Below are 18,136 nucleotides of genomic sequence, written 5' to 3'. Positions count from 1 at the left end.
CTTCTCGAAAAAGTTCGACATCTGGAAATTTTCAAGTGTAAATCAGTGGGGGGCATGTTTAAAATTTGAGTTTATGCGTAGAAATACAAAACAATGGAAGCAGAAAATTCTGAACGAAAAAAAAAGGATTTTTTTATTTCATTTTTCCGTAATATTTCTAGCAACACTTGTTAAAAAACAAGAAAGCAAAGCTAACTTCGGGCGGAGCCGAAGCTGATATGCCCTTGCAGTTAAAACCGGATATATATCGCAAACATCGAATATAGTTAGCCGATCCTTATGAGAATATGATAGTATAACCCAATTTATTATAATACAAAATTTAAAACAAGTCCCAAACTTCTATTTTTAACAATACCAAAGTTGGTATTTCTTCCAAAAACCATTTCCGATCGTTCAGTTATATGACAGCTATAGGATATAGTCGGCCGATCCTAATGAAATTTCGTAGGTTGGATCAACTGACTAAAAATATAATCTGTACCAAGTTCCAGCTTTCTATCTTCAAAAACACGAAAGTTGGGTCATTTCCGATCGTTCAGTTATATGGCAGCTATAAGATATAGTCGGCCGATCCTTATGAAATTTGGTAGGTTGGATCAACTGACCAAAAATAGAATCTGTACTAAATTCCAGCTTTCTATCTTCTAAAACACGGAAGTTTGGTCATTTCCGATCGTTCAGTTATATGGCAGCTATAAGATATAGTCGGCCGATCCTAATGAAATTTGGTAGGTGAGATCAACTAACCAAAAATAGAATCTGTATTAAATTCCAGCTTTCTATCTTCAAAAACACGAAAGTTGGGTCATTTCCGATCGTTCAGTTATATGGCAGCTATAAGATATAGTCGGCCGATCCTTACGAAATTTATCATGTCGTATTATTTTGCCAAAAATAGCGCTCGTGTAAAATTTGAACTCTCTAACTCTAAAAACACCAAAGTTATACCATTTCCGATCAATCAGTTATATGGCAGCTATAGGATATAGTCGGCCGATTCCAGTCGTTTCGACTTATATACTGCGTGCACAGGAAAGAAGGGTGTGTGCAAAGTTTCAAGTTGATAGCTTTAAAACTGAGAGACTAGTTCGCGTAGAAACAGACAGACAGACGGACAGACGGACCGACGGACAGACGGACATGCTCATATCAACTCAGGAGGTGATCCTGATCAAGAATATATATACTTTATAGGGTCGGAGATGTCTCCTTCACTGCGTTGCACACTTTTGACCAAAATTATAATACCCTCTGCAAGGGTATAAAAACGGGTTTTCGGGACTTTTTTGCTCTTAAAAATTCCTTAGCGCGTAATTTTAAACCGATTTTAAAATTATTGACGTTTTTATACCCTTGCAGAGGGTATTATAATTTTGTCCAAAAGTGTGCAACGCAGTGAAGGAGACATCTCCGACCCTATAAAGTATATATATTCTTGATCAGGATCACCTCCTGAGTTGATATGAGCATGTCCGTCTGTCCGTCTGTCCGTCTGTCTGTTTCTACGCAAACTAGTCTCTCAGTTTTAAAGCTATCGTCTTGAAACTTTGCACACACCCTTCTTTCCTTTGCACGCAGTATATAAGTCGGAACGGCCGGGATCGGCCGACTATATCCTATAGCTGCCATATAACTGATTGATCGGAAATGGTATAACTTTGGTGTTTTTAGAGTTAGAGAGTTCAAATTTGACATGAGAGCTATTTTTGGCAAAATAATACGACATGCCAAATTTCATAAGGATCGGCCGACTATATCCTATAGCTGCCATATAACTCAACGATCGGAAATGACCCAACTTTCGTGTTTTTGAAGATAGAAAGCTGGAATTTAGTACAGACTCTATTTTTGGTTAGTTGATCCAACCTACCAAATTTCATTAGGATCGGCCGACTATATCCTATAGCTGCCATATAACTGAACGATCGGAAATGACCCAACTTTAGCTGCAAGGGTATATAAACTTCAGCTCCGCCCGAAGTTAGCTTTCCTTTCTTGTTTAATAGTTAAATGTCGTGTTTTTCGGACTTTGACGTTATTTTTTCGGTACAACTTCCAAGAAATGGTATTTAAGGAAAATAATTTTCATTACTTCCTAATAAAATTGGTCTTGTTTATTCAGAATTAACGAGACAATATTGATATGTGTCAATATTGAATTTTTAAGAGCAAAAAAGTCCCGAAAAAACGTTTTTTCTAAATAAATCAAGATTTTGAGGGTGTTAGAAAAATTTCAAACACGGATTTGCACTATATTCGACCTAATGAAAAATTCCTACTAGGTCTCTTCAAAAGTTCCTCCAATTTTTTTATTTTTTTCGCACTGTGTTATTTTATAACACTGAAGTTATTATTTATTGATAGTACATGTTTTTATCGAAACAAACGTTTGTTCTTGAAAAAATATGAATAATTTACGAAGTTATGGCAATTCTCTCGGAACCCTTTTTTTAAGAATGGCTTGTGGTGACCACGATGGACGTCCAGCAGGTCAACCGAAATAAAAAAAACCAACAATTTTGTATTAGTATAGTATTATTTCCAGTTCGTGAACGATTATTTTCAAGAATATTTGGTTTTTTCTGCATACAGTAACAATTTTTCCAAAAAATTGATTTTTCGAGTTCTAAAAATTTCATTAAAAAATTCAAAATTGGCGCATAAAAACTGAATCGTTCACGAACTAGGCACAATAATTACGAATAATTCGTGGTCAACCGTGGTCACAGCGAAGGCACTTTTGGAAAAACACGACATTGAGATAATCGCATTCAAAGTTGCTTGACGCTGTCCGCAGCCGTGACGAACCGCGCCTCAAAACGCTGTTTTCCTATCGAACTATTATTCGGATCTCTATGAAAATTTGGGAAAATATTCTCTAGGAAACATACTTTAGGATTCAGCAAAAAAAAATTTTTCGTTTTTTTGAAAAAAAAAAAAAAGATATGTAACCCCTTAAGATTGAACTCAAAGTGCGCGCGAGAACCGATGAGCAACGCGAGAAGATGGCAGAGTTAGAGCTTTGCGGAAAGCGAGCTACATTGTTATACACTGCCGTGCACTTAAATAGGGACAAGAATTTTTTTATGTTTCGTTTTATTTTTCTCCTAATCTATTACAGCTATCGGCATGTGCTTTGCTGAGTTTTGAAGAATAGAACAAAGGCTAACTTTGGAAATAATAGAGAGGTCCCAATTTATATTTTCCCGTTATATTTTTTTCTGGTTTTTCCTGGAACCATTCCTAGAAAGCTGTACATTTTTGCATGCACTTGAATAGGGACAGACGTGATTTCTCCATTCTGAGCCAAATTCCATGCGATAAAGTTTATTATTTGTCAACTGACAGACCTTTTAAATATAAATAAAACAGAATGGGCCGCGGCAAAGCTCTAACTGCTGTTGAAAAAGGTATAATAATGGCGTATAAGGAATGTAATTTTACATACAGAAAAATTGCTGAAAAAATACGAAAAAGAAAAATGTTATTTGCTTAAAACCCTGCAAATTATGGGAATAACATTAGAGGATGCACCAAAAAAGTCCTTTTATCTACTGCAGAGCGCCGAATTGTTCGAGAAGAGTCAAATTCACACTGTGCGGCTTCGAAAATTCATTAAAAACTAAATTTAAATGCAAGTGTGGATACAGTACGGAGAGTTATACGGCAAGCTAATCATCTGAAAAGATTGAAACTAAAAAAAACCCTCCGTTAAATAACCAAAGAAGGATTCTCGCCTCATCTATGCACGTTATCATATGACTTGGCAGAAGGAATGGCATACTGATGCGTTTTTAGATGAAAAGCGTTGTAACTTGGATGGACCTGATGGTTTTTCATATTATTTTCATGATATACGAAAAGAAAAACACTTTATGTCCCGTCACCATTGCCGTGAGAAAGGTGTAATGGTATGGGATGCTTTAACATACTATGAGACATGCAAGCTGCAGATTGTGTCTTCTAAAATGAACGCAACGCATTACAAAGGCTTACTCGAGGAAGCGTTTTCTGAGGCAAAAAACATCTTTGGATCATTATCGTGGACTTTCCAACAGGATAATGCCCCAATCCACACAGCACGAGTGGTAAAAGCTTGGATTCGGCAGCAAAACCTGGATCTTATGGAGTAGCCCCCATATTCTCCGGATCTCAATGTAATTGAAAATGTGTGGGGATGGATGACAAAAAAATTATATGAATCTGGGAGACAATACAAAGACATACAAGCATTAACAGATGCCATCAACACAGCCTGAAGTCAAATATCCTTAGATTACATAAAGGCAATATATGACTCTATTCCTAATAAAATTTATGAGGATATATTCAACAATGGTGGTCACACACATTATTAAAATAGTTTAATTTGACAAATTTTTAATAAATAAGACTTAATATTAATAAAATGTTGTATATTATTCCTTAAACACCAATTTTTAGTTCCTGTCCCTATTCAAGTGCATGCAAAAATGTACAGCTTTCTAGGAATGGTTAAAGCCAATACGAAAAAAAAAATTATAAAGGTAAATGGTTGCGACCTCTCTTTTATTTCCATAGTTAGCCTATGTTCTCTTCTTTAGAAATCAAAAAGGCATATGTCAATAGCCCTAGTAGATTCATAAAAAACATAAAACGAAACATAAAAAAATTCTTGTCCCTATTCAAGTGCACGGCAGTGTATTTTTTAGTTGTTAATGTGACCGTGATGGATTCGGACGAAGATTTTTATGCTTCAAGTGGAACACTTAACTTTGTATTGAAAAATAAAGTGGCAACCACCCTCTTAACTGCAGTAGGAAAGAAATAGAACGACGTCTATTTCGACGTTTGGCTAATACAATATTAAAATAAAACAAGAAAGCAAAGCTAACTTCGGGCGGAGCCGAAGTTGATATACCCTTGCAGTTAAAACCGGATACATATCGCAAACATCGGATATAGTTGGCCGATCCTTATGATTGCATCATAATAAAACTAATTAATTACAATAAAAAATCTAAAAAAAAGTTCCAAGCTTCTATCTTCAAAAATACGAAAGTTGATTTTTCTACCAAATACCATTTCCGATCGTTCAGTTACATGGCAGCTATAGGATAACTTAACTGCAGTAGGAAAGAAATAGAACGACGTCTATTTCGACGTTTGGCTAATACAATATTAAAATAAAACAAGAAAGCAAAGCTAACTTCGGGCGGAGCCGAAGTTGATATACCCTTGCAGTTAAAACCGGATATATATCGCAAACATCGGATATAGTTGGCCGATCCTTATGATTGCATCATAATAAAACTAATTAATTACAATAAAAAATCTAAAAAAAAGTTCCAAGCTTCTATCTTCAAAAATACGAAAGTTGATTTTTCTACCAAATACCATTTCCGATCGTTCAGTTACATGGCAGCTATAGGATATAGTCGGCCGATCCTTATGAAATCTGGCATGTCGTAATGTGTTGCCAAAAATAGCCCTTATGTCAAACTTGAACTCTCTAACTCTAAAAACACCAAAGTTATACCATTTCCGATCAATCAGTTATATGGCAGCTATAGGATATAGTCGGCCGATCCCGGCCGTTCCGACTTATATACTGCGTGCAAAGGAAAGAAGGGTGTGTGCAAAATTTCAAGTCGAAAGCTTTAAAACTGAGAGACTAGTTTGCGTAGAAACAGACAGACAGACGGACAGACGGACATGCTCATATCAACTTAGGAGGTGATCCTGATCAAGGATATATATACTTTATAGGGTCGGAGATGTCTCCTTCACTGCGTTGCACACTTTTGGACAAAATTATAATACCCTCTGCAAGGGTATAATAAACGGTAATTAAATTACATAATGCAACAAAACTCGCTCTGAGTGAGTTGAAGCGATAAAGCAGGTCTCTCTCGCTTTGTTCTCGCAACTCGCTTCGCTCTTACTCTGACATATTTCGAGCGCTTGCATAAGAAAAAGGTTGCAGTGGTTAATCGCTCGTTCTTGCCCAATATTATCGCATGGTGTCCTACGTGTGTCATTTTACACTCTGCAAAGGTATCGTAGATGTCTTCAAGGTATTCATGCATTCATCTTAATCCATAATGATTTTTATGCTGTGTATAGAGAACTTATTTCCTGATTGGAAAAAAAGCGCAGAGAACTGTACCCTGTCGCTCATTGCTTAATCATTTTAGGGTTGTATTCTGAGTTATTTTGACTTCTATATAATATACCATAAAAAAACCCACTTTGCGCCCCTTTTGAGCTTGCAAAACATTTGATACTATAAAATTTATAGTCGTGCCATTTGGAAGTTACTATATGCTCTAGATAATGTGTTTTACATTTAAAGGTAGGACATATCCTGGTATTTTTAAAGCTTTTGAAAGTGTTCTATCCTTATATATTTATGTACAATATTACGTTTTTTCACACTGCAGTGATTTACGGTACTCGTAGGATACAAGGATATATTGTAGTCGTGTGAATGTATTTAACATGTAGAAGGAATTTTCTCAGACCCTATTAAGTATATATATTCTTGATCAGCATCAACAACCGAATCGATACAGCCATGCCCGTATGTCCGTATTGGCGTGGAGATATGCCAGTTCAAGTTTGTTTCAAATTTTTGGCATCAAAAATGTTTTGATTTTTAATTTGTAATTTTGGAAAAATTTTGAAACAAACTTGAACAGCGTGGGCATTGTAGAGTCTCCACGCCAAATCCTATAGATTTTTCATATAGTTTCTGAGATCCGTGCGTTTATACGGACAGACGGAAGGACGGAGACGGGCATGGCTATATAGACTACAAAAGTAACTAAATTTTATTTGGCCCAAATGCAACAAAAAGCGGTATATATCGCAAAAATCGGATATAGCTGGCTTATGAGAATATCATATAAAAAAAAATTTATTACAACACAAAATCTAAAAACAAGTTCCATGCTTCTATCTTTAAAAAAAGTTGGTATTTTTACCAAATACGAAATACCATTGCCAATTGTTCAATTATATGGAAACTATAGGATATAGTCGGCCGATCCTCAAATTTTGGTGCGTCTACCCAGCTGGGACTTGAAAACTCCAATTTTTAACTTTAAATATGCGCATACACCAAAGTTTTGGAAAAAGCTTTTCCGCAATAATACATTTTGAAATCATTAACTCGAACATTTCTACAGGGTGGGCCCCGTAGCTGTCACATTTTTAACTATTAGTTATTTCGAGAACGTCACCACACATATCAGTCGCATATTCATAGTTGTTCAGTATATCAACTCCGGTTCACGAAATAGAACGCTTCTCGAACGAACAACGCTGGGAAATGGTAAAATTTTACTTCCAAAGTATTTGGACGAAAAATTTGAATCAGATTTGGGCGAAAAATCATCTTCTCGGACGAGGCGCATTTCCATTTTGGCGGCTATGTTAATAAGCAAAACTGCCGTATCTGGGGAACGGAAAACCCTCATGTGATCGCGGAGAAACCAATGCATCCAGAACGAGTGACTGTTTGGTGCGGATTATGGTGGTATCATTGGGACGTTTTTCTTCAAAGACATTGCGGGAAGAGCCGTTACGGTCAATGGCTAGCGCTACCGAGCCATGATAAGCGATTTTTTGTGGCCTATTATCGACCAAATGGACGTGGAAGACATTTGGTTTCAACAGGATGGTGCACCGTGCCACACAAGCAATGCCAAAATCGATCTTCTGCGCGAGAAGTTCGGCGAACGCATTATTAGCCGGCGCGCCGAAATCGGCGAAGTTATTGGCCAGATATAGCCCCACACGCTCGAGAATGTCGTCAAAAATTGGTCTTATCGCATCGGCTAATGCCACGCTAGAATGATGTTGTGTTCCATCATTAAACCGGAAGAATTAAGCTTTACAATAAAAAAATCAGAATTGAAAAATATTGACGCGGGTTCATTTTATCGCCAAAAGGTGATTTTTAATTGGCCCACCCAGTACATGACAATGCCCCAAAACACAATGCTAGTGTTGTTAAATCTTTTTTAAAAATACTCTTAACTGACCACAATATTATTTTGATTTGAAAAAATTGAAAAAGTATATCAGGAGTGCCCAGTGCCATTGCTCTCGGTGCTCCTTTGTTGTTGGAATTGCTCTTTCATATGGGAAACGAAATTTCATATTCGTGTGATCCTCCCAGCATAGCCAAAGCCCAAATACAAAAACAATTTTTCGTGTTTTCCCTATTCTCCTCAATCGTGCTAATCCGAACGCATTTTGTTGTTGGATAGCCGAAAACTTATCACTACAAGAAACTCATTCTTGCTTTTCATTCAGCCAAAATGGTCGACTTGAAGCGATGAATTTCTGCTTTGCAGAACATTTTTAAAGTAAAAAGTTAGGCATTTATTGTCATAGTATAATAATAAACTGTTGTGAAAAATATATGCCCTATTTATAATTGATATAATAAAATGTATTTTTTATTATAATGATATTTGTTTGAAACTCCTTGTGAATTTTACTATAATTTTATTTTTCAGTGCATCGAAATGAAAAAAATGGTGTAAATGGTGTATTGGTGATTTTTTGCACTGGTATTGGAGTTTGCTCTGCCGTATGCTGAGCTTGGGCACCCCTGGTCTACATGATTCACTGACCAACAAGATGTACAAGATGTATGTACATATGAGGTAATTTTGAATGTTCTTGTGAAGAATTCATTACAAAATACTTGTTTTCTAAGCTTTTCATATTATTTTTTAATTTAATTAAAGTTTTTTTACTTTGGTTATATATAAAATTGATTAAACTATAAATATAAATTTAAACACAGAGTTTTCGTTTCGGTAAACGAAAATTGCTACACTTAATTGCCTAAGTGTGCTATTCAATGAAACACAGTGTACATATGTATGTATGTAAACATGGATGTACATGTATATGTATATATTTATGTAGCTATTAGCTACATCCGTATTTTTTTTTATGCCAATTATATGTATGTAATGCATGTATGTAATAAACAAACATAAATAATGATTTAAGAATATGTGCATATTTTCATTAATTGCATTTTTTGTTTTTAAAATGATACCTGTTTTTCATTTATTGTATTTCCATTAATTTTTCCCCCTGGTACTGAAATATTTTGGGGGGTAATATTTCTTTGATGAGTAACACTTCTCTCTTTATTTTGTGTTGCCTTTTCATCTTTTAATTCACCAAGAGTCATTATGAAGGATAAAAAACTAGAAAACAATAAATCGTTTAAATTTAGTTATTCGTTTTTTAGTAAAATAACAATTTTGGAATTTTAAATTTAAGTATTATAGATTTACACAATAAATCTTATACACAAAAATGTTCTAAGCCTATGCGTATACCATACATCTATATATACATTCATATGTACATATATTTTATGATTTCATGACGTCATTAATAAACTTAAATATTTATTCGTTTTAACCTTTTTCAGTTTTTAGAAAGTATGTTTTTCTAGCTCACTCTCATATGTAACTTACTTTTCAAGGAGCGTTTCCTCTCTCTAGATATTTTCAAAACAGGAAATAAAGTACTTTTTTAATATCTATCGTTTCCCTCACATATCTAAACCCTGTTAACATATTTGCCAGTGATGCCCAATTTTCCCGCTTATACCTACATATGTATGTATACTTAAAATCCTAAACTAATTCCATATAAGCAGTAATTAAACCGACAAAAACTGTTTTCCAGCAATGAGAGAGAGCGAGTGCCAAATATATGTTGTATTTTTATGCAACCTATACTAGTTCAGATCGCTGATGGTGATAACTTTGAAAACTACACATCTATGCTTTTATTTTTGCAAACTATAGATAAAAGCGTGATAGCTTGCCAAAGTCGACTTTGTGAGTACGATGTGAGCTGTTTCAAAAGAAGAAGTTCGACTAGCAATTTGTTAGAGTAAGACAGAAAACATTTTGACGGCAACTAAACGGATACTGCGGAAATTAAAAACGAAATTTGTCTTAAATATATGTAAAAATGTGAAAATGTGTAAAATGTGTAAAAATGTGACCCGTCTATGTAAACAAAAAATTTACCTAATTAATTTTTTCAAAATTGTTCTATTTTAATTGTCTTATTAATTGCTTATGAGAAATATTTGAATTGTACCGCCTAAAGATATTATCGCTCTGTTAAGTACTCGTTCTTGTTACTCGCTGCGTCGCAGTTTCGAATGAAAGAAGAGAAGGAGCAGATATAACCTAGTAATAAATGAACTCCCATTGAATTTGGTTGATGAGTTTGTACTGGAACCTAACAAAGTTTAAATAAGTTCAATCAATATAACGTATCGCAACATTAGATAGCTGTGCTTTCTACTTGAGAATTCAATTTTAATTAAATCAGTGGGTGGCTAAGACTCACTTATATTGATATTTTAGCGTAAAATTGCATCAAGGCTCCGAAGCGACGTTTAAGTCGTCAGCAAAGTTCAAGTGTACATGATGTCAATGATGGCAACGATCGTAATTCATTACTCCGCGTCTTGAAAGTGTTAAGGGTGACATAGACCGCATGTGAAAGTTTATGCAACAACAAGTCGTATCCATTCGAGGGAGCGAATTAGAGTGCAGATTAGACATTTTAAACAATTACATAAATCGTGCATTTAACTTTCAAGAGGGAATTGAGTCCATTAATCCGGTATTGTCCTCGCGAGCTGAGCTGGAGGACAAGTGTGTAGCCACAAAATCTCTTTATATGTCAGCTAATGTACAAAATCAAAGACCACCATTACTTAACTCGACTCTTAATACAACAAGTTCCCACAATAAAAATTTACCTCGAATGAATTTACCCAATTTTCCGGATGCTACTCTGAGTATAAGAACTTAATTGGTTTATTCACTAGTCTCATAGATAGCTATCAAACTCTTAGCGACGTGGAAAAATTTAATCACCTGTTGTCATGTCTGAAGAAAGCGTTGGGGACCGTGAAAGCATACCAAATAACTGAGACCAAAGATTATAAAGTACATAGATGGGACATCAGGGATCAAAACGGTCAACTTTTTTCGTCGAGCTTGTTGGTTAGGGAGGAACGCACATGCATACGATTCTATTTTTAGAACTCTTTACATGTATCCGCCAACAAAAATGTGAACCTATGTATTTATGTGTGACTGCTCGCACGACGGAGTAAAAATGTTTTGGCTTCCAAATTTCAATTTCAATTTCTCGTTTCTGTTTTCGATGCGCCGATGTGGTAGTTGGTAGAACAAATAGTATTTTTGATCGCCGCAGATCGAGACAGGATGGTAGAGTAATGCATAGAGTAGTTACTCTATGTGTAATTTTTCTGTGTTAAAATCCTCGTAAGGACTTTCTTTCTTTTATCATAATTTTTTTTTTTATTTTTCTTTATGGTAATATTTTTTTATAATTTTACAATTGTAAAATTGTTTTATTCTTTATTATGTCCTGCTAATAAGATGCTAATAAAATTTCAAGGGAGACCTTCTAACATTTTGTCATCCGACACGTCAGTCGCTTATTTTTACAACAATTGTAATAGAATGCAATTAAAAATAATAATAATAACGTAAAAATTAAAAAAAAAAAAAAATTAATAAAAAAATAAAAGTAAATGTAAAGAGGATCATAAAACTAAAACTTTATCAAAATTGAAACAACTGCCCGCTAATGAAATCGAACGCAGGACCCCATGAATAAGGAGCGAGCACTATCCATCTAGGCTACCCTCGAAGTTGTTTTTATGATACTTAAAATTGGTGTTAAAGGAAGCGCTAGAATCCATACCAAAAATAGAGCTGACGAGTAAGGATAGTAAGAGATATTTCTGATCTCTTTACTCTCACATTGGTTTGATTACAACGTTTCAAACTTTCATCGTTCCAAAGATGTTACTATCTAAAAACAGAATTCTCTCTTTCCCTCTCTCATCTGCCAGCCGTTTGTTATGGAACCCGCCCTCAAATGTTTTCATTATTACAGCGGGTTTCACGACGGAAAAAATGAAAACATTTGGGAGCGGGTTCCACGACGCGGCCTGCCAAAATGCCGTAGAACCCGCACTTATAGACATTTTTACAGCGGGTTCCACTACGAACTGAGACGATGTTAAGGTGATTTTACAATTTTGTATTTTTTTTTATTGGATTATAAATTTAGGAAAACACATTATAAAAATTTAAAAATATAAAATAAATAGATTTAAAATTAAAAAAAAATGGATGTCCCGAGCCTGGTTTGAACTCGTTTTACTTTGCACACCAGCCAAGCACTCTACCAATCGGCTATTCCTCATTCGTTGTCGCGCGTTGTTGCCCTGCTTGTTCCTTGCCAATCACGCGGGCGAAGAGATAGAAGCAGGGATAGACAAGGAAAGAAGTGGGGCAAGGAAGGACTGGCGACTCGCTGTAAAAAAATGAAAAAAATGAAAATTGTCTGCTCTGCTTCGAGCTTTAAAAGCGAGAAGTTTAAAGCTATAGCTACAGCAATAGCAGAAAAAAATATTCTGTGCTCTTCGTAGCCGTAGCCAAAAATCTAAAGCGAGAGCAGAGCAGTGCAAAAAATATTTTTGTATGTGCTACTGCTCTATAGTAGTTTTGTTTTTGTTTTTTAAAACAAAAACTTTCCACTTTCTTTACCTCCTTTCTTCCTTACCCACTTTCTTTACCCTTGTAAGAATGATTTGTAAATAATAACAAATATTAATAAGTAATAATATTTAATATTTAGTTCATTCAGACACAACAAATAAATATTAATAGCTCCTAATTAAATCAAAATTAAAAGATGAAGCTATTCTAAATTTATTTAGTAAATATTTAGTCGTCGTCTTCAAATAAACTCAAGTTGTCCATCGCATTAACTAAGTGTTTTGAGTTTAGGCGAACAAGGAGTAAATTTTCTAATGTGTCGTGGCTTATACGATTTTTCGACTGTACATCACATTAATACAAATTTGCATTTATGAATAGCGTTAGAATTTTAGTTATATATATGTTCCTTAGATATCGAATGAGGTTATGAATAAGACACTTAATAAGACACTGAATAAGACAAAACACTTATGTGCAATGTACAGTGTGTTTTGAATAAAACTATAGAATCACTTTATTGTTTGAAACTGCGTATAATTTTTAACCATTTGCCACCGGCTACTATTTGCCAACAAGAAAAGAAAGCTAACTTCGGGCGGAGCCAAAGTTTATATACCCTTCCAGTTAAAAACGGATATATATCGCAAACATCGGATATAGTTGACCGATCCTTATAAAAATATCATAATAAAACCAATTCATTATAATAAAATATCTAAAAAAAAGTCTTTAGCTTCTATCTTCAAAAACACCAAAGCTTGAATTTCTACCAAATACCATTGCGGATCAATCAGTTATATGACAGCTATAAGATATAGTCGACCGATCGTTATGAAATTTGGTACGTCGGGTTATCTGACCAAAAATATAATCTGTACTGAGTTCCATCTTTCTATCTTCAAAAACACGAAAGTTGGGTCATTTCCGATCGTTCAGTTATATGGAAGCTATAGGATATAGTCGGCCGGTCCTTTTGAAATTTGGCATGTCGTAATATTTTTTCAAAAATAGCTCTCCTGTAAAGTTTGAACTCACTTACTCTAAAAACACCAAAGTTATACCATTTCCGATCAATCAGTTATATGGCAGCTATAGGATATAGTCGGCCGTTTCCAGTCGTTCCGACTTATATTTTTTTAAGGATGTGTGCAAAGTTTCATGTCGATAGCTTGAAAACTGAGAGACTAGTTCGCGTAGAAACCGACAGACAGACGGACAAACGGACAGCCGGATATGCTCATATCACCTCAGGAGGTGCTTCTGATCAAGAATATATATACTTCATAGCGTCGGAGATGTCTCCTTCACAGCGTTGCACACTTTTGATCAAAATTATAATACTCTCTGCAAGGTTCAAGATCATTGCAGTGTAGACATGTTGATTCGAAAATTTGGGGAAATAGAAAGTCTCCCGAGCATTGCACAGAATAAACTTTACACTCCGGAGCAAATTATGTGCGAAAAGGCATTCATCGAGAGTATTGTTCGGTTACCCTCCGATCGACTTCAAGTTTCATTGCCATTTAAGTCCAGCCCAACTTGTCTCGGCTCGTCGTTTGAAATCGCAAAAAGGCGGTTCTTAGCACTAGAAAGGAGGATGTCCAATAACCCAGAAATAAATTCCATGTACGTTGCCTTTATGAAGGAGTACATTTCCTTTGGCCACATGACGTTGGTCAATGATGAAATTCCGACTGAGCCTCATTTCTTCATTCCTTATCAATGTGTGCTCAGACCGCAAAGTTCAAGCACTAAACATAGAGTGGTTTTCGATGCATCGGGTAAGACAAGCTCGCAAGTGTCATTGGACGAATTTCTTGGACCATGATCGGACCAACTATACAGCCCTGTCTATACGCTACATTGCTAAGGTTTCGTCTTCGCAAATACGCTATTACAGCAGATATCGTCAAAATGTACAGACAAGTGGAAATAACTGAATCCCATCGTAATTTTCAACTAATAGTATGGAGACAGTATAAGGATGAAAAATTACAAGTCTATCGCTTGATTACCATTACATACGGCACGGCCTGCGCACCGTTCTTAGCTATCCGCTGCCTCAAGTACCTTAGTGATATATATTAAGTTTCTCACCCTCTAGGATCCTTAGTCTTATCGAATAGCTTCTACGTTGACGATCTTTTGTCAGGCGTAGAAGCTATTCAGGAAATCTTAGGCTCGGCCGGGCTTGTTCTTTCGAAGTGGGCAACCAACTGTGAGCAGCTAATAGATCTTCTAATAGATCAGTCTACAGATGTATCTGTCGGGGAGCACGAAAATACAAAGGCGTTAGGACTCGTTTGGAACCCAAATCATGACATCTTAAGGTTTTCTTCGCCAGAGATGTGTACAAGCCATGCACCAACAAAAAGATCTATGTTGTCCCTTACCGCTCGCCTATATGATCCTCTCGGGCTTATCTGTCCTGTTGTCACAAAGGCCAAAATTCTTATACAACAGATTTGGCTTAAGATAGAGTGGGATGATCCAATTCCTGACATCCTTCAGCAGTCACAATGGCAATCTATCACAATTGGTTTCGAAGAGTTGGATATATTGACAATTCCAAGTCATGTAGGTACGACAAAAAATACCGTATGTCAAATACATGGCTTTGCGGATGCCTCAATTGAGGCATACGGATGTTGCCTGTACATCAGCGTCGAACATCCACATGGTGTGGAAGTTAAATTGCTTACTGCAAAATCAAGAGTGGCCCCTCTGAAAACAAAGTCGGTACCACGACTAGAGCTTTGCGCGTCGGACTTGCTAGCCATCTTTTGGGACGAAGTTCGTCCACTGATAGACTTTCCAGTTTAACGAGTTGTAATGTGGTCCGATTCAGAAATCGTCTTGTATTGGCTGCAAACACATCCTTCAAAACTAAAAACCTTTGTTGTCAACCGCGTCAGTAAGATTCAAGAGATGACCTCATCGGCTAGTTGGCGCCATGTACCCACTGACAGCAATCCAGCGGACTTTCCATCTCGGGGTTGTAAAAATTCATTTTGGTTTGATGGTCCCTACTTCTTGACTCAAGATCAAAGGCTTTGGCCTCAAAATACAAAAATTCTGCAAGTCAACACAACTCGAGCCAAATCCGATAGAAAAAATTATCGAAAATTTATCTTCATTTCTTAAAGTAATGCGCATTGTTGTGTACTTCCTGCGATTCGTTAACGCAAAAAAATCTCGCTCGTGGTCTTCGCTAAATCCTACCTCGGTTGACCTCGGCTCGGCCTTTTTACTCGCTGTAAGCTCATCCAGCAAAATGCATATAAAAGTGAACTCATAAAATTACAAAAATCAGTTAAATTGACAGACTCACTTTAAAAATTAAGTCCATTCGTTGTGACCGAATCAATTGGAAAGCTTGAGGTGTCTTTGCTGCGAGTAGGAGGCCGGTTGTTCAATGCACAGTTAAGCTACAGCGCAAAGTTTCCGCTTCTCATGCCAAAGGGCAACCGATTCGTGAGATTATACATTCAACATCTGCATAGAACCAACTGTCATGCAGGACCCAGAGCATTGGATGGTCTTATTTAGCTTATGGTCAAAATTAGCTTCAAAAATAATGGGTTACTTACCAGCCGACCGTTTGATGGGAACAAGGCCGTTTGCAATTAGTGGAGTTGACCTATTTGGGCCGATTCGAGTATCGCTAGGAATTCGTGGCAAGCCTCCAATCAAGATGTATGTATCGATATTCATTTGCTTCCTGTCAAAAGCCGTTCATCTTGAACTTGTAAAAGATCTCACAGCTAATACATTCATTATGTGCTTATCTAGATTTGTCGGAAGACGTGGACCCATCGAGAAATTGTATTGCGATAATGACACGAATTTTTCGGGCTCGTCTCGCATCATACATGACCTAATGAGCAAATTGGAAACCCATAAGGACGCTATGACAGCTTTTGGAGCACCTCGTCGATTCGAATTTATCTTCATCCCTCCCAGAGCCCCACATTTTGGAGAGCTTTGGGAGGCGGCCGTTAAATCGGCTAAACACTTGTGTCTCCGAGCTGTGGGTAACGCGTTACTAAAAGAAGACGAGCTCCATTCCGTGATCGTAAAAGTTGACGCAGTGCTGAATTCGCGGCCGATTATCGCTGACGGCTCAAGCCCAAACGATGGTGAAGCTATAACCCCTGGGCACCTCCTCGTCGGGACCAGCTTGGCGACCTTGCCTTCAGCATCCGCTCAGGCAAATGTGCAACCGAATTTATCGTTTCTTCAGGGTTGGCATCTGGTGTCTGCGATAAAACAATGCTTTTGGCAGGATTGGTCACGAGACTACTTGTTGAGCTTGTTGACAACAACGCCGGAAAAGGAATAAGGAGTCGCCAAATTTAACTGCTGGGACCGTTGTCGCGATTCAGGAGGACAACCTGCCACCTCAGGCACGGCTTTTGGGCATCAGCTCTGAAACGATTACAGGTGCTGATGGAAAGGTCCGAGTGGCCATCGTCAAAACTAAAAATGGAATCTACAAACGTGCTGTCCATCGACTAGCACCATTACCAAAAATTGAAGCCCTTCGGCCATTCAACGCGGCCGATGTTTAGTCGTAACTTGTTTATAAAAATAATATGTTATACGTAGGGAAATAGGGAATAGGGCTACTTAGCTATGAGACGGGGCATAGCAAGCTACGAGCAAATAAAATAACCCCCAACGAGCCCGAGCAGCAAGATATCTACGTGTGTTCCTTACGCCCATGCCTTTGAGAAATATTTGAATTGTACCGCCTAAAGATATGATATCGAATGATAGAAGAGAAGGAGCAGATAGAAACTAGTAATAAATGAACTTCCATTGAATTCGGTTGATGCGTTTCTACTGGGACCACAGTTGCTGGCCGGAAACAGGCATTTTCGCAGTTTGCCATTTGGAGCAGACAGTTTAATTATGCGTATTTCGGGTATGAAATATATTTTCCACATACGCTGATTCGTGTCATTTGTGCTGATAGTGTCGAAATAAGAGCTCAATTTTTAAAAACTTGTTTAACCCTTTACATGGCAATAACTCCGATTTTCTTGATTTTTTTTTGTTCGGTAGATAAGTGAAAATAAAAAATACACTTCTTTTTATTTTTTTTTTAAGGTTGTTTTTTCTTAATTTTTTTTTACAAAAAGCAAAAAAACCGATTTTTTAAACTTAGCGAAATTAATAATTTAATTGTATTATAATGCAACAAACACAAAAACTCAATAATATACAACTAAATATAATATTTACCTGTTTTTAAACATTAATTGAATCAACTATACAATTTTTTTTGATTTTTTAAATTTGGGTCAGAAACTGCACAACCAATTCAGATTACCACATTCACCAAATTGGTTGGAAAAGTAATCACCTGTTGAGTATTGGACAGAATTCTGAGTGATCAACACTTTTTATATAAAAAACGAAAGTTTCTGAACTGCATAAAAAAGTTTTTATACAGTTTTGTAACGCAGTTTGATAAATAATTGAATTTAAACGGTATGATGCAGATCTGCATCACCACCATGTAAAGGGTTAAACTATTCGAAGTA

General features: G+C 36.4%; 1 protein-coding gene and 1 long non-coding RNA gene across 6 annotated transcripts in view; one reads left to right on the top strand and one right to left on the bottom strand.

The window, feature by feature from the left end:
* Nucleotides 1-9,623, bottom strand: part of Ank (Ankyrin) — an 82,364-nt gene extending 72,741 nt beyond the window's left edge. For 2 of the 4 annotated variants that reach the window (XM_043213319.1, XM_043213322.1), the window contains exon 1: nucleotides 9,065-9,218. In XM_043213319.1, the coding sequence (XP_043069254.1) occupies nucleotides 9,065-9,202 (138 nt within the window). In that variant the 5' untranslated portion in view covers nucleotides 9,203-9,218. Of the gene's footprint in view, nucleotides 1-9,064; nucleotides 9,219-9,439 lie in introns of those variants that run through there. The other 2 variants (XM_070282445.1, XM_070282446.1) reach the window with 2 other exon arrangements.
* LOC108133761 (uncharacterized) lies at nucleotides 8,632-10,237 on the top strand. Of its 2 annotated transcripts, none has more exons than XR_001773779.3 (3): nucleotides 8,632-8,660; nucleotides 9,449-9,638; nucleotides 9,709-10,237. It is a non-coding gene; the product is annotated as an uncharacterized lncRNA (long non-coding RNA). The 2 variants fall into 2 exon arrangements; XR_011443531.1 differs by lacking the exon at nucleotides 8,632-8,660 and adding an exon at nucleotides 8,822-8,880.
* The last annotated feature ends 7,899 nt before the right edge of the window (nucleotides 10,238-18,136 follow it).

The sequence above is a fragment of the Drosophila bipectinata genome, chromosome 4, assembly GCF_030179905.1.
Source record: "Drosophila bipectinata strain 14024-0381.07 chromosome 4, DbipHiC1v2, whole genome shotgun sequence".
NCBI classification, from domain to species: Eukaryota; Metazoa; Arthropoda; class Insecta; order Diptera; family Drosophilidae; genus Drosophila; species Drosophila bipectinata.
Note: the sequence above shows the minus strand (reverse complement) of the source record. Positions and strands in the feature narration are given on the sequence as shown.